The 22,981-nt window shown below is 42.2% G+C and overlaps 3 protein-coding genes across 3 annotated transcripts; all 3 read right to left on the bottom strand.

The window, feature by feature from the left end:
- Nucleotides 1–1,243: 1,243 nt before the first annotated feature.
- On the bottom strand, nt 1,244–5,118 carry LOC108092126 (vesicle-fusing ATPase 2). The gene is made up of 4 exons (XM_017191630.2): nt 4,935–5,118; nt 4,541–4,865; nt 2,985–3,950; nt 1,244–2,642 (listed from the first exon to the last, which is right to left on the bottom strand). The coding sequence occupies exons 1-4, from the start codon at nt 5,042–5,044 to the stop codon at nt 1,788–1,790; spliced, it is 2,256 nt and encodes a 751-aa protein (XP_017047119.1). The 5' UTR covers nt 5,045–5,118; the 3' UTR covers nt 1,244–1,787.
- Nucleotides 5,119–5,400: 282 nt separating this feature from the next.
- LOC108092223 (vesicle-fusing ATPase 2) lies at nt 5,401–6,877 on the bottom strand. The gene has a single exon (XM_017191757.2). It carries the CDS (start codon nt 6,746–6,748, stop codon nt 5,747–5,749), a length of 1,002 nt encoding a protein of 333 aa, XP_017047246.1. The 5' UTR covers nt 6,749–6,877; the 3' UTR covers nt 5,401–5,746.
- A 14,924-nt stretch (nt 6,878–21,801) lies between these two features.
- Nucleotides 21,802–22,708, bottom strand: LOC108091893 (calcineurin B homologous protein 1). The gene is made up of 3 exons (XM_017191277.2): nt 22,549–22,708; nt 22,220–22,489; nt 21,802–22,141 (listed from the first exon to the last, which is right to left on the bottom strand). Exons 1-3 carry the CDS (start codon nt 22,631–22,633, stop codon nt 21,873–21,875), a joined length of 624 nt encoding a protein of 207 aa, XP_017046766.1. The 5' UTR covers nt 22,634–22,708; the 3' UTR covers nt 21,802–21,872.
- Between the last annotated feature and the right edge of the window lie 273 nt (nt 22,709–22,981).

Raw genomic sequence — 22,981 nt, 5'->3', positions numbered from 1 at the left:
TTCAAATTGCATATTAGAGCGTCTGGCTGTGGTCAGCACCTCGACGGTGCTCCGGTTGGGTTCCGTTCCGATTCGGCGTCAAGTTGCTTCGAGAACAGCTGATCAATGGATCGGCTGGGTATATATTTGTATGTAGCAGCGGCGGGCAGTGATAACCGCTTGACGCCTTCCGACCGGACAGCTGTCTGCTGTTGATCGGCAGCCACAAACAATATGCAAATTATGGGAATTCTCAAAGAATTCAATTAAAGTCGTGCAAAATTGAAGTTCCCACTATATTGACAAGTCCCATACATAAATGTCTATAAAAGAATAGAATTAGTTGTGTAAGTTGTATGAGACTTTTTAAACTCTAACAAAACAAATTTCAAAACATGGTCTAAATAAAATATTTATGTTGTTTTTACTAAGTTTTTATAGTTCTCTGTAAAAAAAAGTCGATTTTTTTTTGAAAACTCCATTTATTTGTAACTTTTGGGTTAAGTACATAATATTGTGCGTTGTTTTTCATTCAAAATACACCAAATTTATCCATAAAATTACACGTACCAGCAATCCACACAACAAATACATTTTAATGGTTTCGATCAGTTTTCGAAAAAGCTTCGATCGAGTTCCACAACTCTTAGCGGAGACCTACACCTTTTAAGCTATTACTGAAACCTAAATTGATCTAAGTTATTTATATTATTTTATTTTTTAACCACTTATAATTGATTAATGTAAGAAAAAATGTTTATAAATATAGTTTGGGAACTTATAATTGTTTGAATTAAATAGTTTCCAAGAAAATACGTCTAATATGGTATCAAATATTTTTTCTATTTAAGTTCGTTTTTGTTATTTCAACCACTATTTGGACTGGATTGAAAAAACGAATGGCTGGCTTTTGTCCTATTTTGTCTATTGTAAAACTGTCTTTATTAAAGGTCAAATCGTTGTTCAGACTTTCTGTAAATCTTTATAGTTTTCTGTATTTCACCACATGTATTTTGTTTGCTTCAGTTCGGATTTCTTGGAGCTTTTTTCTTTATATTTCATAAGATTTTGAAAATGCTTTATAAAACCCTACAAAATACACTGTTTGTATAAACTAGTCAATGTAAATCTGTGCGTATCCATTTCAGTTACAGTTTTGTGGTGGAAGTTCAAAATTGATCCTTAATCGCTAATGCGAGTTTCAAAAGTTCGTTGGTTCCATTAAGGTTTGGGACCTAAATTGTATACATCTCACAAATTGGTCTTCAGTTACGGGCTAGTACTGGCCTTTATTGCAGTTTTAATAAAATTTAAACGAAATACCTAGGGTTTTTTAACTGAGCATAGATGACGGGTCTTCAGCTGCAGCTTCCTTGATGGATTTCCTTCATATTTAAACAGTTTTCATATGCGTTATTGTGGTGGGTCGATTTGTTTTCTAATAAGTTTTAGAAACTTAAGAAAGGTCTTCCAAATATAACAATGAAATTAGTTGCTTTCATACGTCTCTTAGAAGAGTCAATAATTCAGTTAAGTAAGTTTGAAGACAACCAATTAAAAAGTTTTCGGAAGTAACTATTCTTGTTTTTACAAATTGAACTAAAATTTAAACGCAAGGATTTTGAATAAATTTGTGAGCTAATTCTAAAATGAGATTGTTTTGCATCGTTATCTGATAGCGTTTCGCCCCCTTACTTTATTAGCAAACAAATCGACCCACCCGCTATGCTTGCAAATGGAATGTGAAATAATTAAAAGGCGTCGTTGAGCTCGACAATCGACAACCGCAGCTCGGCGATGAGCGGTAGCTAGTGGGACCTGGCCACCATGTCCAGTCCGCCCTCCTCCTCCATTTTGCTGAGGAACTTGATTACCCGTTGATGCGGTTCCGACTGCCGGATCATGTCGATGAGGGCCAGCAGCTTCTTGATGCCGATGCACACCCGCTTGCCGGCCATGTTTCGGGCGATGTTCTGCAGCTCCTCGGGACTGAAAAAATCCGAGTCGTCCAGCACGGCGAGCACGTGCTCGGGAGTGGAGAGATTTGACACATGCAGCACGGACGTGAAGGCCGGCAGCATCTCCATCTCCTCGAGGACGTCTCGCCGGCTGGAGGTGCACAGGATAAGCAGCTTGCGCCCCTTGGGCGGCTGCTTCTTCAGCAGCACAAGGAGCGCCTGCAGCGTCAGATTGGAGTACCTGGGTCCGATCGGACCGTAGTCCAGCAGCCTCTCCACGTTGTCCACCACAATGCAGCTCAACGTGGAGCGGTAGGCGTCGTCGAAGATCTTGCGGATGTGCAGGCACTTGGCGGACTCCGTGAAGCCCACCATGTCCTCCGGGGAGCAGACCTTGACGAACGGGAAATCGCTCATCTTGGCCAGATTGGCGGCCAGCGCCGACTTGCCCGAGTTGGGTGCTCCCTCGATGAGCACGGACACCAGGCCGGAGCTCTCGGTGGCCTTCGCCTGCTGCACGGACAGCATGCCGTCCTCCAGGATCCCGGTCACCGGTGGTCCCCAGTTGATGATTCCCCGCGCCAACAGGTTCTCCAACATTTCCTGGGACGCTCCAAAGGCAGGTTTGATATCGTTTTCCAAAGCGTGCAGGAAATCGGCGCGGGTAACTCGCAGTTTTTCCATAGCCTCAGGATCCACGTGAACCTAGGTTTGCAAAAGGTAATTAATATATTTTACATAGTTTCTTTCTTTCAAATAATAGAGTTTGTAACGGACGCCGTTTGCTCTAAGCAAAAATCAGAAAGCGATAGTTCTTATGTTACCGAAAAACAACCACTTTTTTCACCGAGATCTTAGCCGCATTCGAAACGTTTAAACGAGAACACGAGAACCGAAACCTTAAACGAAGACAAAACTTAAATAAATAAATACTTCAAGTAGATAACGCGTTCTTGTAACCGATAGAATATTACGTTCTATGTGGGCGGAACTTTTTATAACCGAAAACATTATCACACAATGGCTTTATTAAATCAGAAACCCTACCTTGGAATCGGCTTTGATCAATCGGTTCATGGCCGTGGACTGGGCGGCTCTAACCAAACCCTCCAGTTCTGCGCCACTGAAGTTCTTTGTCCTGGCCGCGATCTCGTTGTTGTCCACATCGCTGGCTATCTTGTTGTAGTCCCGCATCCGTTTGGTGTGGATGTTGAGGATCTGGACGCGTCCCTGTTCGTTAGGCAAACTGATCTCCATTTGGACTTCCAGGCGGCCAGGACGCAGTAGTGCCTCGTCGATCATGTCCCTCCTGTTGGTCATTCCTATCACCAGAATGTTGTTCAGCTGTTCCACGCCATCGATCTTGGCCAGCAGCTGATTAACGACCGTGTCATGGACTCCACTGTTTCCGGCCACCGAGCCACGAGCCTTGCAAATGGCATCGATCTCATCGAAGATGATGATGTGCAGCCCGCTGTTCGGTCCCAAGCGCTTCTCCTCCTCCTCAGCTTCGGCGAACAGTCGCCGAATATTGGCCTCCGATTCACCCACATACTTGTCCAGGATCTGCGGACCATTCACGATCTTGGGTTCGCGGGCATTCAGCATGGTTCCGATTTGCCGGGCCATCAGGGTTTTGCCCGTGCCAGGTGGTCCGTACAGCAGGATACCTTTCACGTGCTTGATGCCCAGCTGTTCCACCAACTCCGGGGGAAAAACGCGGGAGGCGAAGGCGCGTCGGAATATCGCATTGAACTCCTTGTCCAGGCCACCGATGCCCATCTTGCCAAAGTCCCAGTCCGGATTAATGATCGACTGGCGCACTATCTTGCCCTTGGAGCGGCCCTGCAAGTTCAGCACGGAGTTCTCGGCCTTTTCGAACTGCACTACAGTGTTGCCGAGGATGCGACCGAAGCGCACGTTCCGGGTTTTCGGCAGCGCATCTCCCACCGTTCGAGGATCCACTGCCTCCAGGGTTTTCACTGCCAGACCCAGGAACTTCTTGTCTTTAAACTGCAACCGGAAAATAGTTAGTAAGTAGGCAAAGCTTCAAGTTTATTAAAAATGTATTTCAACTGATTTAAAATATTATTTTCAACAATATATTTTTAAAGAAATTTGTCTTAACAGACTTCTTGGCAAAAATCCCATTTTATACTATAATAACCTTGCAAATCTCAGGTAAAAGTTACAAAGTTGCATCAAGTTGTGTTTATATAATATAATTTCCATGAATCAGCAACCTCTGGTGATAAAGACAAGTCATCACTACCTTAACTAGCTTTATATTTTTGTTATTCATACAATTTACACTAAATATGAAAAAATAACGTTTGAAAGCAAATCAAGACGAGTTTCCTTATTTTGCGCTATTATAAAACGACATGGCAAAAAAATAAGGTTCTGCCTATTCAGGATTTCCCTTTTATTTTTTATAACCGAGGATGCTGCTATCTTGTGCTTGCTTGCTGTGATGTTCTTATATCCAAAATATATGGTGACATCATCGAATCCATTGTTATAACAAAAACGTAATGACGATGTTATATGCCCCTGCTCAGTCTTCCTATACTTTCCGTTGTTTTAATATTGGAGGAACGTACCTGGAAGACCAGCGTTTGTCCGACGGTCAATGGCATTCCGGCGAACTGCATGAGGAACTCCTTAGCCATCTCGTCCGAGTCGTAGGGCTCTTGTGTAGTGGTCTTCTTCTGCAGGAAGTCCGTCTCGAAGGACACGAGGGTAATGAGATCGGCACTGGCATCAAATCGGTAGGGTCGAACGTCTATTTCCTGGTTGATTGAGAGCGTGGCCCACTTTCGCTGGACGAGCGAGAATCCGACGTGGCCGAGCGGCAGTTCCGCCCCGCTGACCTTTTCTAGCGCAAAGATGTAGTGCAGCCCCGGTCCCGGCGATATGTCCACATATCTGAGGGTAGAATTGAAGGGGTAAGTCAAGTGACGCCCACGTAGTCGGTAGAAGGAAAACAACACTCACTTGACCTCATCCGTAAAGTCGGCCGCGTTCACGATGGCCTTGTTCTTCAGCGACAGTTCGTCCGTGGGACACTTGATCGCCCTCATCCGATGTGCCATTTCACTTGTCATTTCCCAGTATTTACAAAATTTTCCAGCTCAATTTTACAATATTTTTTCCAGTTGGCAGACCGCAGCTCGACTGTGCCGAAAATACCATTCAAAAAATACTAAAAATAAACACACTAAATATACCGCATATACATACATATTCATATACGCGTAACCTGCGCAAAAGCTACCTGCTATGGCACTGAAAAAATTGCGCGAAAATTTAAAGTTGTTTTAAGTGCGGAACTGGACGAGCAAGAAACCGACGTGGCTGAGCGGCAGCTCCTCAGTGCGAAGTGCACAAGATGGTGAACCGACATTGGCTTGCTATTCAGATATACTTTTTTTAATTAAACTTCGGTAAATAAAAAAAAATATTTCATGATTTAAATCATTTATTGTCTTTTATAAAAACATAGTGGTTTAGTAAAAATGTCTTACATTATGGGTTATGCCAATCACAGTTTGTGGCTGTTTGTCTAAGGACGTTGCTATAAAAGCATTACGAATAAAAATATCTTTAAAAATGAAATGCATCTTTAAAAACTAAAAAAGTGGAAAAAGCTGTCATCTGCGTTTAAGGTTACTCTTAAAGTAACATCGGAATACAATATGTGCCTTCAAAATCAAGGATACAAAATTGCAGCTGTGATAGTGAAGGTTGTTGCACAATAAATCTTAAAGGCTAATGAGGTACTCAGAAAGCTGACTGCTGAATCAAAGTCAGGACTCTGTCCACCCCATTATTTCCCCCATTTTCTCCAAGAACTTGACAGGCCGGCGGTCAGGCTTTAGAGGATTAACCCAGGTGATGAGGTCCAGCAGTCGTTTGATACCTATGGAGATGTGCCGGCCCTCCATCGCGCCTCCAATTGACTGCAGCTCCTCAGGCTCGAATCGACTTAAGGCCTTCATTACGGCCATTATGTCATCCGGCGTGGAGAGATTGGGCACATGGTATTCGCCAGTGAAGACGGTGAGCAGCCCCAGCTCCTGCAGGATGTCGCGGCGATTGGTGGTGCACAAGATGAGCAGCGCGTGACCCCTGGGCGGTTGTTTCTTAAGAATAACCATCAGCATCTGAAGAATTTCATTGGAATATCGCATTCCTAATGCACCATAGTCCAGGATCCGCTCCAAACCATCGAGGATAACGGCGCTACGCTGTGATATATAGGCATCCTCTAGAACATTCAGTATGTGCCGACATTTTTCGGAGTCACTAAGTTCATATAAATCAGACACGGAGATGTGTTTGATAAACGGAAAACCACTTTTCAGAGCCAGTTGAGCGGCAACGGTGGAAACACCAGACTTGGGATCACCCTCGATCAACTGGCAAGACAATCCATCACCTGGCACATAGAGTAAGTTATCGAGGTCCGAATTCTGGTTATACTTAATAAAGCCATTTGGCATCAACTCTTCGAGCTCCTCATGTTGCACGCCAAACCTGGGCTTAATAGTCTTCAGGGCAGCCAGGAAATCCACGTGACCGACCTGCAGACCTTCCTCTAATTCGGGTTTGGGCACCCGGATTAGGGCCTGAGCGCCAGCTGAACTAACCAAACGACATAACTCGTCCTCTGTAAAATTTCTGGTGCGGGCCGCAATTTCCAGTGGGCATACATCATCGGCAATCTTGTAGTAATTTGCCAGGTTTTTAATGCGGTCTCCCAGTAACTCCAATCGCTCCTCCAGGTTAGGAAGGGTCATGTTCACCATCTTTGCAAACAGAGTTAAGTTACTGGGCGTTTAAATAAAGGATTTCGAATTTCGTGAAAATCAAGTCACTAAACTAAAAAAACTGGAATTTAAAAAATTCTTCTTCGTTCCACGAAACAGCTGTTTTAACAGAAGTGCGTTTTTAACAGTGAGAAATCGAATTTCATCAGCACGATCGATTATTTATTTTAAAAATATCGATTGGCAGTTAGTCAAATTAACATAAATCGAATAAATAGGATATAAATTTAAATAATTTATGATTTTGTATAATATTTGATTATTTGTTATAATTAAAGTAAAAAACATACTTTATTTAGTTATATAGTTTATTTTATCAATAACATATATAATTAGTTAACGAACAATGTAAACATTTAAATTTGAGTGATGTTCCTCCTAAAAATGTTACCGTTCTCTCAACTTCTGCCAATACCTAACTTTAAATACTAACTTTTATTTTTGACATGAAAAAATACTACAGTATAATCGAAAGCTTTGCAGACCGTTACAATTTAAACTGAAGTTTGATTTACGTTTGGTTTAGTTCTGATTGTTAAAACCTTTGCACAAACGCCACAGGTTCCTCCCCGCTTTTCAGTTCTTCTGCACGGATGACTGCAATTATTTTCGATACTGCATTTTTCTTCGTTTCTTTGCCGTTGACCTCGCGCAGTTAATCACTCGCATCGATAATTGGATAGTGGATGTCTCTATTCGTTCTGAGATCCGCTTAAATTTATAGCGTGCATTATATTCGGACAGTTTAATTGGGTATCGACATTTATTAATTTGCCCGGCCTGCTTTATTATAATGCCAGTAATTTGTTGGCCCATCTGAATTTGACCATTCAAGGCTTTCAACACTCTTCGCTCGCTAAGTGTTCCCCTTATTTTTTTTGGCCATTTGCATGCTTGAAACGAAGAAGGTTTTAAGCCGGGCATCGAGCGTCAGCTATGCACATTAATTAGGCCGGTTCATTAGACACATGTCCATCAAAAGTGGCACAGGTCCAGATCAAGGGCTCCTGCACCAAGACGAAAGACCCAGGTCCAGACTTGACGACTGCGCCGCCGGCGAGGGAATATATACCACGAATCGAGCCTGGCTGCCTCTCGTGTTGCCTGTTTTATGTAATTAAGCCAGGCGCTCACTATTTAAATTGCTGCCGGATGGCGAGGGGATGCCAACCAGCGACACTGCAACGGAGATTCTAAAAACAAGACATTTAAAATAATTTAAACTATACAAATATAATGTGTTTCATCTCTATACAAGCGGAAATTGAGATTACCCTAAATTTAAAATTAATGATGTTGTTAGTTGCTTACTTGATTCTGCATTTTTTTAATTAAGAAGAAATAGTTATTTACCTTTTTTTCTTGTTATTGTTACACGATTTCCTAAATTCAAATTTAATAAGACACCTGAAATCTTTTCGAGTGTACCCACATGCGCCTGGGTGTATCACGAATTGGCAATTGAGGGCCAGCTGAATCGGCTGGGAGTCAGGGCCTTGGCCAAGTGCAATTTGCTGGGAGGGCAGGGCCGATTCCGCAGCCTCCTCGTCGAGATCCGCATCCTCGCGAGGAGATCGAGAACGAGAGTCTTCGTCTCGACGACTCGACTGCACTCCACTCCACTCCACTCAACTCCAGTCGACTGGACTCTAGACGTTCGCTCGTCAGCGCTTGAGCCAATAATTATGGTTATTAATCGGCCTGGGAATTGGCTGCTAATTTGCAGTTTAGTTACAAATTCTGGCCGCCAGCGTGCAATTACCCGCTTAAATTATAGCCTCAAAATAAACAAAACACCGCAACGCCAACGAGATTCGCTGGACGCTGGACGCTGGATGGTCAGTTCACTTTATTTCGAAACAGTTCAGTTCGTTTGGGAAAAGGTCACACCATCAACCACACAGGAAAAAACGTTTTACCTAGAAAAAATTAAAAATAAATATTAATATAAATCTTAAGTTGAGTTTAGTATTACAGTCTGCCAATATTAACTTGCTTTTTCAGTACAAAATCATTTAGAATGCTAAAATAATCACTGTGCAGCCCAGCCACATTTAGCCTCTTGCGTGTTTGCTTATCACGAGTCTTATCGCCGATTAGGCCGGGTCAATACCGCACATCAGCTAATGATGCGGCCAGTTGGGCGCTGCAGGTCCGCCAACTCCTGGAACTCGTAATTAGACGCCAGTTCTGGGGCGTTACTCAATCAAGAGTTGATGGCACATCCCCCTTGCCGTCGAGTGCGACGGCATCATCATCATCATTATCATCGAAGCAACTATCCTGCCGACCGATCGGTGGATCGGTGGATCGGTGGATCGGCGGATCGGAGCAACTACAACATAATTTCCAGACGTCGACGCGTCGCTCTTCCAATTTCGGAGGCGCGCTGGCAACACTTTTGGGCCGCCAAATCAAATCGTGTGCTGTTTATTTAAATAACCATAATTTACCGCACCATCCAGAACCGCTCTTGGCCCGCTTCGCCCCCTTATTTGCTGCTTCTGGGGCTATTTATTAACCCACACACTCGACGCAGCTGAACGGAGTTGAACCGATCTGAACCTAACCGATCCTTGGCTTTATGGCCTGGCACATGATTTTCCCGGCCTGTGAGAACATAAAAATTCAATTTAATATGCTCCCAAGTTTTTGTGGACTCCTCTCCCTCTTTTTCCCCATCTGATTTAGCTGGAAAACGTTTTGTCTTTGGCTTGGCATTCAATGAATTTCTGTTTACTATCGTGGCCCATATGCAATCAAAGCTGGTTATGCCAGACCGTCTTAATTTGTCGTGGGTGTTGGTCTTCATAATAGTAATGGTTGCATCGATTCCAATCTGAACACACCATAAAATCCGATTGGAATCGCCTTACTTACTTTTGCATACTTTTTGGGTTGAAGTGAAATGGATTTCAAAATGTGGATTTCAATTAAATTACCATTTATTATCACAAAAAGAAACTTTAACAAACAACAACAAACTTTCTGCATGACAACAATTCTCACAAAATTTATAAATAATAATATAATGTTTTTAATATTTTTATATCCATTTGTTGTATTTACATATTCAACATGTTTCATGTATCAAAACGATTATATATCGCTTTTGGCCAAGTGCCAGGACATAACGCGCTCAATGCCATTACAAACAATTTATGATCCCACCGTTGGGAACGTCCGAAAGTGGCCAAGTAAATTGGCCCAGTCGATGCGTCCGATAATCTGCGAAGATCTTTTGCCTAAGTGGACCTCTAGTTGGATGGTTGGTGGACTCAGCACGTCAAGTTTAGAAAAATGAGCTTGTTAACGCTCCATGATGAGCCCAGTTAGTGTCTAACCCGGAGCCAGATCGATTCGATTCGATTCGATCCGATCCATACGATCGTTCGCAGATGGAGATGGATGTGAATGTGGGGGCAGGCAGGAAAGATCTCCCTATCCCAACCTATCCGATCTGATCCCATACCATCTTATCCCATCCGATCCGATGCGAGAGTCATCATTAGGGCCCTGTGTAAAATTACAACACGATAACACGTAATCATTAGCGTGGCTCCGGGACGGTGTGAGCAAACAATTTGAGGGGCCACAGAGTCCCAGAGTCGCAGAGTCCCGCAGCCAAAAGCCCAACCAACTTCAATTTGCAGTTTCATTATCAAACGGGCCAAAGAACATAATTTGACTAAGGCCAAACATTTGGCAACAGCAAACGGCGAGATGCCAATTTGCAGTTCTCGACGGACTGCCAGTGGTAGTCCGTCTATCGATCACGTTTCGAACCGAAAGGCACGACCGTGACGACCAAAACTCCAGCACTGCACAGTGGTCACTAATATCTTATACACAATATTATTATAAAGAGGATGTACCTTCTACAAATAATAATAAAAATGTAACAAAAACTAATGCAAATACCAAAATTATTTCTAAATCTATAAAATTTTGTATAAATGTTAAGCATATTTATGATTTTTCTAAAGGTTTTTTCTTGATAATTAGTCTATAATAGTATGTTTTATATGCAGAATATTTTTTTCTACTTTGGTAATTTTAAAACCATAGAACTCTCAAACATTTAATCAGATTTTTGACCACTGTGCGATGCGCCCTCGTCGATAATGCGGCGCTTTGCGGTTGCAGTTGCAAAGTTTGCCCAAGAGTAGGTGGTTGCGGGTGGTGCAGGGGCTGGCTGACAATTTAGAACTTTTATGCAATTAATTGCAACAGTTTTGTGCGAGGAATGTGCCTCGGAGGCTCCACCTCCTCCACTCCCCCGTTGTTGGCCATTCTGAACCGTTGCTGCTGCCGTTCTAACCACTTTTTGGCCGTTAATTTAAAAATTGTGCTCACGTTCTGGCAATTTGCTGACCACCCACATGCAAATCCACCGGCGAACTAACCCCAACCGAGCCACTATATATCTTCGATCCTTCTCGGGGGGATTTTGATTCGACAAGAGCGCGATTCGCAGAAAATTAGCAGCCCGACAGCGAGTGAGCGCAATGCAATTTGCAACGAGCATTTGATTTGATTTGATTCCAGTTCGGTTCAGCTTGGCTTTTGCGGGTTTCCGAGTTTGCATTGGCTCCGCTGTTTGTCTAATTTGACACTTGGGGCAGTTGTGCAACTCGCCTTATAAGTAGGTGGCCAGAACATACCCACCGGTGGATATACTCTATACGTAGTATGTAGTATGTGGGTGCGGGGCTTTGTTAGCTTTCCGTACTCAAAGATTGGCTCTGGCAATGGGTGGTAATGCTGGGTTTTGCCTCGAATTGGCCATCTTGTGTGTATGATTGAATCGACTGGTTGGCGGAATTATGAGTGGCTTGATCTGCGATTGTTTTGCCTCGAGATTGTTGGCTGACAGCTTGTTAGCTTAAATGCCAACTGGATGATTATTTTTAATGAGCAGCTTTATATTAAAGGTAAAAGGTTCTCAAACGTAATAAAGATATACCTTGCTCTGCAAAAGATTGCAATTTATTTGTAATTTAATTAATATAAATTGAGAGGTAATAACTGAAAACGGTTATTGAAAATATTAAGCATTTGCAGTTTCATAATATTCGGATTTATTTGAATATCTGGGAATGCAGAACTGCGTTGGGCAGCAAATTTCCTGACAAATTAGCAGGAGAATAAAGTGGATGCCAGTCCAGAAACCAGAAACGCCAGAGTTGCATTCAGATTCCGATCCAGGGACGCGGTCAAAGTCACAGTCGCAGTCAAAAGAGCGACAACAGCAACACGAGCAGCATTTACGATTGCTGGCCGAGCTTCCTTGTTTGGGCTGTCAGAGCCACTCGAAGTCGGGAGTCGGGAGTCCGCCTTTTGGAGAAGACATGCTCCGAGGAGTGTCTCCTGGCCGAGTTGGTCAGTCTGGCCGGGCACTCCACTCCGAGTCAATATATATTCCAAAAGGAATTCCGCAAATAATTGCAGAGCGGCCCAAACTTATGGCAATTGTGTGGCCGAGCGGGCATGCAATGTTCACTGAAAAAAATTAAATTAAAATATCCCTTTTATAATAAGGATTAACTTGATTCAAAGGATGTATTTAAATTACAAACTCATACTTGATGATATGTACTTAAATGTTTGATTTCTCAAATTTGCTATCTGCTATCCATGTAGTTCTTATAAGGCCGTGCTCCTTTTTCTTTCAGTGTAAACTAGCCTGTCCAGCGGGGCGGCTCACGTCGCATACATCACGTGCAGCCAACAGCAGCAAACAAAAACAAAGCTGGACAAAAGAGCAGAGGAAAAGAAACTTTTCGAATGCAAATACAAAGTCGCGCCAATAAACTAGACTTCGCGACGGCGTCGCAGACTCAGACAATGGCATTGCAACTGGCACTGGATTGTGGAGCTCTGGGGGATTGGGGAGGGGGAATGGGGATCTGGCGGAGGAGCTGGGACCTGGCCACCGACCCTGCAAATCCGCGCCGTCATGATGTCTCGCTGGGATTTGGATTTCAGCCGGATCGCGCCCCACCTCCCTCGGAGTCTTCGCGATCGCAAAATTGCATACAAATCGGTTGTTTGGTAAATTTAACATAAGCGCGTCAGTAGCGCCTCTTGTCTGTGGCCGTGTGGCTTTCCGAGGCGAGCTTGGAATAATTTAAGGAGGCCAGGAGGCGGCCGCCGCACCAAACAATCACTCCACTATGGCACAGTGGTTCGGGAACTACAGAACTACAAACAAAATGATTGGTAAGGAATTAAGTCGTTGTATTGCACTTGTTTATGTATTCTTAAAATCAATATTTGTGAATAAGTTTCTTATAATATTTTTATTAAATTGTAAAAAATAGATTAATTGGCATACTGTTAAGAAATGTCAGAAAATATTATTAACGTGGAAGGTAGCAAGCAATCCTAAAATTCCTTAAGCCTTGATCAAAATAAATTTGCTTAAGCAATAACTTTTTTATGAATTTAAATATTTACATGCCAACCTTTTTTGTGTTAATTTTGTATCACTGTTCCGTGAGTCTTGGGCTTATCTTGTTAAGCCTGGCTGACTGGCCGCTCCTGTCCTGTCGTGTTGGCATCATGTAAAACGCATTCCCCGGCTGCTCCCCCTTCTTCTCTCTCCCCTCTCTCCTCTCCTCTCTAACCTCTCTACTTCCCCTCTCTACTCTCCCCTCCCCACTTTCCACTCTCTCCTCTCCACCGCCACTGTCCCTGTTCGAATATTCGACGCATCCACGTCGCCGCGCCTGTTGATCAGTGTCGTTGTCTCTTGGATTTTGTTGTTTGTTGATGTGGCTGTTGCTTTTGTTGCTTTTGTTGCTGTTGTTGTTGTTGTAGTTGCTTTTGCTGACGTTGCTGCCGTGTTGCTGTTTTTGTTGCTGTTGCCGCCGTCCATTTGAGTCAGGCGTTTGGGCGCTGCAATTTGTTTGAGTTACGGCGCTTGTAAGCACACTTTAAGGATCCATTGTATTCCAATCAATAAGCCGGCATGACAATGAGCCAGAGCCACGGAGCCGGGCTCCCAACTCCTGGCCTTCAGCCCCATTGAATGTCGCAAATGTGTGTCTTTGTCTCCGTTTCTTTCGGCGACTGGAGCGCCGTTTGCCGCCGTCTTTTGTGTCCTTTGGGTGTTTTGTGGGCACTTCGATTTTAACATTTTTCCATCGCACAGAATGCTAAAAATTTATTGTATCGGTAATTGCACCAGGCAAGAGGTTTGCAATTTATACCAGTAAAACATTTGTTAATGATCTAGCACTATCAAATTACAAACTAATTTTATAATCAAGTCGATTTTTGTTATTGATTTTCGATTCCCTCAACGAAGTGATTTGAAGATGCAATTTCCTTACCATTTGCAATTCAAATATGTTAATATGATAGTCGCATCGACTTCCTTGATCGAATCAGTGATTAACTGGTTTTGCATTTGCCAGGTACCCCGGCACTACAACACCTTTGTGGCAGCCCCAATTGCCACCTCAGCAATCACTCCCAGCCCGGCCAATTGACTTCCAATTAAATGTGTCAAACGACATGGACCGTTAACACGCCGAGTCCATAGAAGAGTTGGCCAGCTAGGGAATCGCTTGGTTCTCGGCCTGCATTTCATTACCATATCGTTCGAACGGAGCTGCAGAAACAGCCTGCTGCAACAAAGACCGCAATCAGGGCCAAATTTATGTGCAGCTACAAGAACACTTGGAGAGTTTATAACTGATTTGAGATCAATAATATTTTTTTCAAGTGAAAAAAGGTTTTTATTTAAAATATACAATCTCGAATCGAAAATAAACAGATCATACAAAAACCAAAATTCATATTTTAAAATATAATTAAAAAAAACTTTTCATGCATTATAGAACACTTTTGTCAGTGCCTTTAATCAAGTTTCAGGTAAACTTAATTGTTAAAAATGTATAAAAGCTAAAAATAATATAAATATTTTTAATATTAATACTTTTTTTTTAACCAAGAGTTTTTAGTAATATTTGGGATCTACACAAACAACATTCATATTTCTTCCAGTGCAGCCAGGCAGTTGAAGGGATTAACGAGGATTAGTAGCCCTGGCAACCGCGCACAATTGGCCATCTCAGAGGGGCTGACGAACTGACCGACCGGGTGACTGACTGACTGAATGACTGAGTGACAGACTGACGAATATCCACGGAGGAGCTAAGCTCGGCTTCAGCTGATGGCATTTACGATAAATTTACGCAAGTCATTTGAAAACGCTGCAACTGCTGCATCATTATGCGGCCGACTGCCAGGCTCAAATATGCACAAATATGCAAAGCAGCTACTGATGATTGTCGAAAGTTGTTAGCGGAGGAGCAGAAAACGGCGGCCCCGGCTGCAAAACAAACAAAATGTCGCACATTAAGCGGCTGAACATATCTCAAATGTCACGTATACGTCATGTCGGCCGCTCTGCTGACGAGGCAGCGGCAATTAATTAATCCTGCACTCGGCGGCCAAGTTAGTCGGCCCGGCTAACTAGACAGCCACCGAGGCAGGTTGCCGAGCCCTGAGTCCGCAGAGTCCACTGCCACATCTTCATTCAGATCCCGGCAGTTCGCCTCATTCATGACTCTCCTGGCTGGCATATTAAAACGTGTCTAGGAACAGGTGAAGATGTTCACATAAATTACCACCTCTTCATTAGTCGGGCGTCGGGAGAGCTCAGCACCGTGGTTAGAAGGTAAAATAAAATGTTTGGCTACAAAAAATTAGAGTTCTTTGGGGTGAAGCAGTTATGGCAGTTACCTAGAAAATAACTGACTTTTATCTAGACATAAGAATTAAGAAAACATATTTATTATTTATTAAAAAACTACTGTGTTGTTATAATTTTTTGTAATGACAATTTGTGTTCCCAAAGTCCCTTGTTATTTAATCCTTCAACAAGTGCTCTGCAACCAGTGTGCGCCTTTCTGAGCGGGCTTAATGGAATTTAATTTCTTGTTAGCCGCAGCTAACTGCAACTGCAACTGCATCGCGATAAGACCTGCGTGCCTGACCCCATAAGCCGGCATCCCGGAGTGGAGCCATCGGGCGGAGGAGCCAGCGGCTCGGCTCGGCTCGTTTCCTGTGACACAGTTCTGGCAATTAGTCATGGGAATCACGTATACGCCCTGCGTGTCTGGCAGCCATTTTATGGCAAAAGGCCTCAACGTCAACGCTGGGCTTTTGTAATTTTAATTACTTCCCCCGATGGCTGGCTGAGTTATTGGCCAGTGGAGGTGGCAGCGGTAGTGGGAGTCGCGAAAGGACCTGCTCCTCCGAAGTGACGGCTCGCCAGATTGTTTTACAACATAATTAAGCAGCATTGTTGTTGGGCTCGGTGCGAATTATGAAGTGCAGTCGAGTGCATGTAGAGCCTTGTTTTGTTATGGGGGCAGGCATAAAAAACGTCACTCACCAACGCCCCTGTCATTGTGCTAACTACTTCTTCTTCCCGAGGAGTTGAGAATCGAGCGGACCGTGTTCCCCGTACTGCTGGCAACTTTATTTCCATGCCCCAAGCGTGCAAGAACAACAACCAGCAAACAAAATATGAAAAAAAAAGCAGCGACAACTGCAGCAAGTCAACAACAATTCGATACACACTTGCCACTTGCCGTTCTGGTCAAAAGTCCCAGCCACTTGGCCACTTGGCGACTGCCTGGTGTGAAAGCGTGTTGCCATACTGCGATCCAGATTCCGATTCCATTCGACATTCAAGGCACTGATCAAAAAACATATAGAAATTCATATATTCATAAGAAATTAACTATGAAAACTAAGTCTTTCTTTAAAGATTCTATTCAGAAATGATTTACTTATCACCATTGTGTTTTCTTTTTCACACACACCTTTTTTGGTAAATAATTATCACTAATATATAAGATGAACATCCGTTTCTCTAAGTGCAAACAATTCGCGTGCATCTGGAGATGGGCTGCGAGTTCGGAACTCTGGATTCTGTCCGTCTGCTAAAGCGTTCAGCATCGATTCGTTATGATTGCATGTTAAATGGCTCCCGCTGAGTTATTACGAGACAAAATCCTTATTTATCGCTTTCTGATTTATTTGTAAACGATTTTCATGCCCATCGCCCATGGATGTGGCCGTGCTCCAAAATGAGGATGAGGATGGGATGAGGATGGGATGAGGATGGGATGAGGATGGGATGAGGATGGTGGATGGTGGATGAGGATGGGCAGCAGGACCTACGGTTGGACTTTGGCTGGCATCTGATGGGCTGGCCAAGTTGTTTGCTCAGCAGAATCTCAGTTGGTTCTTGCCAATTTTTTACTGATTTCAACGCCTTGTTTTATGGCCAGCAAAGGGCTCTTCATGTTCGCCCCTCGAACTTTTATTACTTCTCGTGTGCGTTTCTTATCTCTTTGGAAATTGTTGCTGCTTACTTAATTTTGACATATTTATTTTTATTATGTGCTGTATTCTGGCGGTGGGAGTGGACCTCTCCTTTCCCCAATCCTTGGCAACCCACACTAGTGATTAAGTGGGATTGTGGGGGTCGAGTTGGGGTCAGTTTGAATGTTTGCTTTGCAGACTAGGAAAGTTGTTTTCCTTATTGGAAAAGTCATTTATCTGTAGTAGATTGGAACAGGTGCATTTTAAATGGCTCAAAGAATTTATTGAAAAACTTACTAAGGTTGATTTTGTTAGTTAAAAACAATATAACAAATATAAATGCTACCATTAGTTAGCAATAAATATGATTTTACCAAAAACGTTGTGCATTTAATTTAAGTCAGAAATGAAAAAACAAACATCGTTTTGAAATTACTTCTTAATTAGCTCATAAATTCCTTGAAAATTTCCTGCCATTAAAGTCCCTCAAGTTTACTCTGCTGCTCCATAAACCAGTGTCACTCAATTGGCCAATTTCTTGACACTTTCGATTCGCTGGACACCACAACACAAGTCCAATTTCCCAGTTATGCCCGAAGAATGCAGAAGACTGAAAAATAACCAAAGACAGAGAAATGGTCGACGCCTTCTGTTAACAACCGAAACGAAAGAGCCGAACATGGCTTATTAAAACGCAAAACGGCTTTTTACGATGGCAATAAATTGGTGCCGGGTATGGAACTGATTCCGAACCTGAAGCGCTTTTGGGGAGAGAAATCGGGAAGATCGGAGCTCGGGACACCGGGGGTATGCAAAGGTGAAGCCAAAGAGGAGCTGCTGCCAGGCATCCGAAGAGGCCAGCGTTTATGGCTTAAATTAATAAAATAAGCTTTGTCAGACAATTTACAACGCGTCTTCAGCGAGCAGATTACGAGCACGCGGACACGATCCAACTGCCTGCGAAAAGCAAAAGAGCATCATCATCAGCAGTAGTGGCCTAAGAAGCAAACAACAACAACGCAGCGGCCAGAGCAACTAAAATCAGCGGGAACACTAACAAGAAAGGAAGGCAGACCTTTATAACCGGAGTATAAAATACTCTTTCAGATTTATTTAAAAATATATGTATATTGCGTGGTAAATAAAATTCTAACCTAGAAAGAAAAAACATGAAAAAAATCAATACTAAGCACGTTATTTAAATAAAAATGTTTATTGAGGAAAGTAAGTATAACTATGTTTATTAAAATTCTTATGTGAAATACTTGTTTGTAAAAAAATGATTATTTAAGGAAAGAAATAGAGCAACTTTATAGCAACCGATCACACAACGTTATATTGACCATCTTCTGTTGGCAATAAAAAACACCTTTCGAAGGGTATTAAAACCAACAAGAGAAGCCCCAAAGGCGACATTGAATGTTGCCTGACTGTCTGCCTGGACTTTGGTTACTTAGCCAGATCGGAGGATATAGGATGCAAGGGGAGGATGCGAGGGAGGGAAATGGAAATGGAAATGGAGGGGGTGTCTGGAGAGTTGCGGTGTTTGTTCGTTAATTAGCGAACATATTTCGTATAATCGGTGTCATATTAGTTATAAATTGGATAAAAGCGCAAAACGACAACTTAATTAATTTTAAATTCCAATTTATAAACAAGAAATGCAAAAGTTGTTGCCGTTGCACGCTGATGGTGTTGCTGTTGTTGACGATGGTGCGGCATTGATAACGATTATGGACCCAGTCGTGTTTGCTAATCATGTCCGGGGCATAGAACTAAGCCGAACCTCCTCCCCTCTCCCCCTTCGGCTGACCATCTTGTTTTTTCCTTTGCATTCCTGCCACAGCTTCATTTAAATTTCTCTCCTCCTGTGCTTTGGCCTTCCCTTTTGGCCAGTTCCGAGAATCGGCGGACCGGCTCGTCGTCGTTGGGCCCACAACATTCGATTAGGTCGCCGGGCGGCGGAGGCCGTGTCCGCCGTTGATATATGGCCAACGATCATCAGCGATCATCATTTTGTTTTGAGCAGATTGCATTTCGCTCGCTGGGAACGAGGAGCCGACGAGGCGAGGATGCCGCGAAATTACCTTATAACTTAATTCATTAATAAATTTATGAATTGATCGCTGTAAATTGCTGTCCAAATTTATGGGCCTCAGCTCTCTGTCATTGGAATGGTTTATTTAACCAGTCCGTGGCTTAGATGCATTTCAATTGCACGGAAAGAAATTTACTCATAAATTTTACATAAAAGTACTCTATAAATTTAATAACAAAGATTAACCTATAAAAAGTATAAAATAACATTAAAAAAATTGGTTTTACTATCATACTTTCTGAGTCTTATTTTTTATGGTGCATGACATCTTATTATAGACCATTTGTATCGACCAATTCAAATGGCTATTCAAAGGCCCTGTAATTAATGTGGCATTTCGACTTAAAGACGATTTGCCTAATTTATGTTGATAAATTTCAATTATTAAGCCATCATTATCTCGCTCTAGGGCCTTCGCCTGTGGGCAGATTGAACAAAGAATGCTCCCTGAATGAATTTGAGCACTATTAATTCATTTCGTCCATGAATGAATTCGAGTTTCACTTCCTCCTTGGGGCCTATGACTGAATCAACGCTCTAAGGGACAAAAAGACAAAATAACACTGTGTACAGACACTTTGCCAATCGCTGAGCGCTTTTAAAATATTTTCTGAACCGTTGGGGATATCAATCAATATTTGTGTTTTTTGTGACCAGAGAAAGATCATAAAAAGGAGAGCCAAAATACTGAGCAACAATGTCACCTTTGACAAGGGTTCGAATGAATGAAATGAGCTTTGTCGTTTCAGTTCGATCATTGATTAATGCGATGATTTTGGGGGATTATTATTCCAAAAATATGTAAGCCAATGGATCAATTCAGTGGGGTTATTCTGGGAGCTTTTGAGGGAACAAATGTTGGTAAATTACAAGCTAAACTTGTATTGAAAACAATTATACAAATGGTAAAAGAATAATTCCTTTTTAAAGATATTTTATATATATATATGTTTTATTGTTTAATTCAATACTTTATAAAAAGTTTCCTCATCTTTAGACTGGCTTACCCCGTTCCTCTTGCCGTCAACGGTTTTTGATAAAGTGAAGACTCGAAGCGCTGACAGCTCGGGATTCTCAGCATCCAGCTTGCCGCATTAATTTTGCTAATCCTGTCCGAGACGATGATGATGGGGCTGACGATGATGATGAGAGGCCAGGAGAGCAGGGGACGTGGGATGTGGATAAAGACCGGGACAGGTCAGCAGCAACAGAATCAGTGGCCATGCCGACTGATTTTATATGGTTATAATTCTTGCTTTTGACAGCAACAAGCCTCGTTTGTCGTTCGCCAGAGTGTTGAAGCTGACCATTTCGATTCCCATTCCCAATCCCATTCGCAATCCCGATCCGCATCCCATTCCCAAGGAATGTCAAATTAACACACAATGCGCCAGCTAATACATTAAACAATATGGGGGAAAAGGAGATATCGCTGGCCGTCGAAGTTGCGCTTTCCCAGAAGTTATAGACACACACTGAAATTTTGCCGGGGCCGAGTCGTAAATTATATCAATCTTGTAAGTAGCTGCCAACATTTAGGAACAATTCTGTTAATCACTTAATTTATGCAAGTGCTACAAATCGCAACCTTGTTGCACCAGCGAGGGTCTTATCCATTTTGGGAAAATTAACCGAACCAAACCGCAACGGATCCCTTGCGAACGGAGGGTTAATAAACGATCATTTAATAAGCGTTTTAATGCCAAATTTACGATCGTTTTATTTGCATAAATTACCAAAGTTGCCAACTGTATGCACATTAATTTCCCGGCCAAATTGCCAATAAAATGTTATTTATGTTGCTAAGCGAAAAATACAACAGGCAGTCGTACGGAATTCCTTCAACGCGCCTGCAAGATCGGCACAAAGGGAATATAACGACGATGACTATATAGAGGCCGATCCCGCGTATATGGACAATCAGCTGGAGTCAAGGTAGTAAAGTTTATGAGCTTTCGGTTGGCATCTTGTTGGCTTACCTCATTTCCCTGCTACGTTTGAAATTCGCCCTAATAGAGTCATAAAATTCGGCATTCGACAGTCGCAAATTGATGGGATTCCGTTAGGTAACACACGATTGAACATAATAAAACCTCACGTTCTCACGTTCTGTATTGCTTCGATATACACTATCTTTGAGTTTAAAACGTGTTGGGTTAAGCTTAAGAATTTTACTATATAAGCACTCGGGATTCAGTTAATATTCATTGTGTTAAAACAACTTGCAAGATGTTGGGAACTTCAAAGAAAGGATTGATCGTCATGATCATTGCTGTAAGCTTCATTTAATTATATTTCTAAAATCACTATCCCAATAAAAATAATTCTTTTTCTATTTATAGATGTTGCACTTGGCGCAATCTGAAGATTCTGTTTTGAGTCCCTTGACATCTTCCTTAACTGGCACAGGAGGACTAAGCAGTGGAGTTACTTGTTTGAACACCGCCCTCGTGTCAAATTTATCTACCGCACTTTCAAAGCTTTCTCCTGAAGATCTAAGTTCACTGGCAACTCTCAGTCCTGGATTAGCTAATGCACTGGCTCTTTTGAAGCCAGTTTTGCAAGTGCTTCAACTTTAAAAGCTGAATTGTACACCTTTTGGTATATACTTGTATTTTGCAAAATGAATCAATAAATTTGCACGTGTACAATTAAAATTTAGTGTAAATCATTGTGAGTTCTACCATGGAATTCCGGTATCCAGGTTACCATCTTTTCAGTCATGTCAAAGGCCTCCAGCGCCTTGCAAAAGTCCTCGTATTGAATATAATTCATGTCGGACTGATCCATTTCCCTCATCATGGTGTCCACAACTCTCATTATCTGCACATGATCCAAGAGATGTGAGAACAGCTTGTGCACAACGATAACCAAATCATATCTTGTGATCCGACCATCTTTATTGTGATCATACATATTAAAGAGCACTGAAGGTGAAGTGTTTGTTAAATCTTGAATGATTATTAAATCTTTTCAATAAAAAATAGTAAATCTTGAAATCTTACAGTCTAACTTTCTTTTCTTAGTTGCGTTCTTAAGCTCTTTACTGTCTTTAAGCGAGTGCGCCTGAAAGGTGCTCAAGAATAGTGCAAAATCATAGAAGCTGATTGTAATTTTGTCCCCAAACATGGAGTTTAAAATGGTGGGCAGTAGGGGATTTAAATGCAGCAGTCCCGAGTAGAAATTATACTTGTACAGCTGTCCCGGAGAATCTTTGCCTCCTCCTGAAAACTGCGTGAACCTAATATACAGATATTTTATCTGGCTGCGACTCACTGGGTGTTAGAAAATCCATATTATAGTATAAAATGTTTAGAACTCGTTCACCACTCACGTGTAGTTTCTTTCTTGAGGGTTTGCATTACATCATGTGGCACTGATGGAAAGGAGGCGGACTTCCTCAAACACAAACATCCCATTGCTAACTTACTCCCAATAAACCAGATTTCCCAAAAATCTTAGAACTTGAAAATTTCTTCTGACAGCATTTACTAAGAAAGATCAAGATGAAACACTTGCTACTTAAATTTCCCTTTCCCAATTTTCTCGTTTTTGATAAACGCCGTTCAAGATCAGTTAAGATTAGGTTTAGGTTTCCTTTTATGAGGTTCTTGTCTTTTACGATTGCGTACACCCATAAAAAGTAGATCTCCAAAGACAAGAAGCTGCGATAAGTGACATTTTGTGCGCAAGAAGTCGAGCACTCATACAGCATATTACTTCATTAAAAACCGAAATTAAACTGAACTCAGAACCTCGTTCTGATT

The sequence above is a fragment of the Drosophila ficusphila genome, unplaced genomic scaffold, assembly GCF_018152265.1.
Source record: "Drosophila ficusphila isolate 14025-0441.05 unplaced genomic scaffold, ASM1815226v1 contig_791, whole genome shotgun sequence".
Taxonomy (NCBI): Eukaryota; Metazoa; Arthropoda; class Insecta; order Diptera; family Drosophilidae; genus Drosophila; species Drosophila ficusphila.
This window is presented reverse-complemented; position numbering and strand designations above follow the sequence as displayed.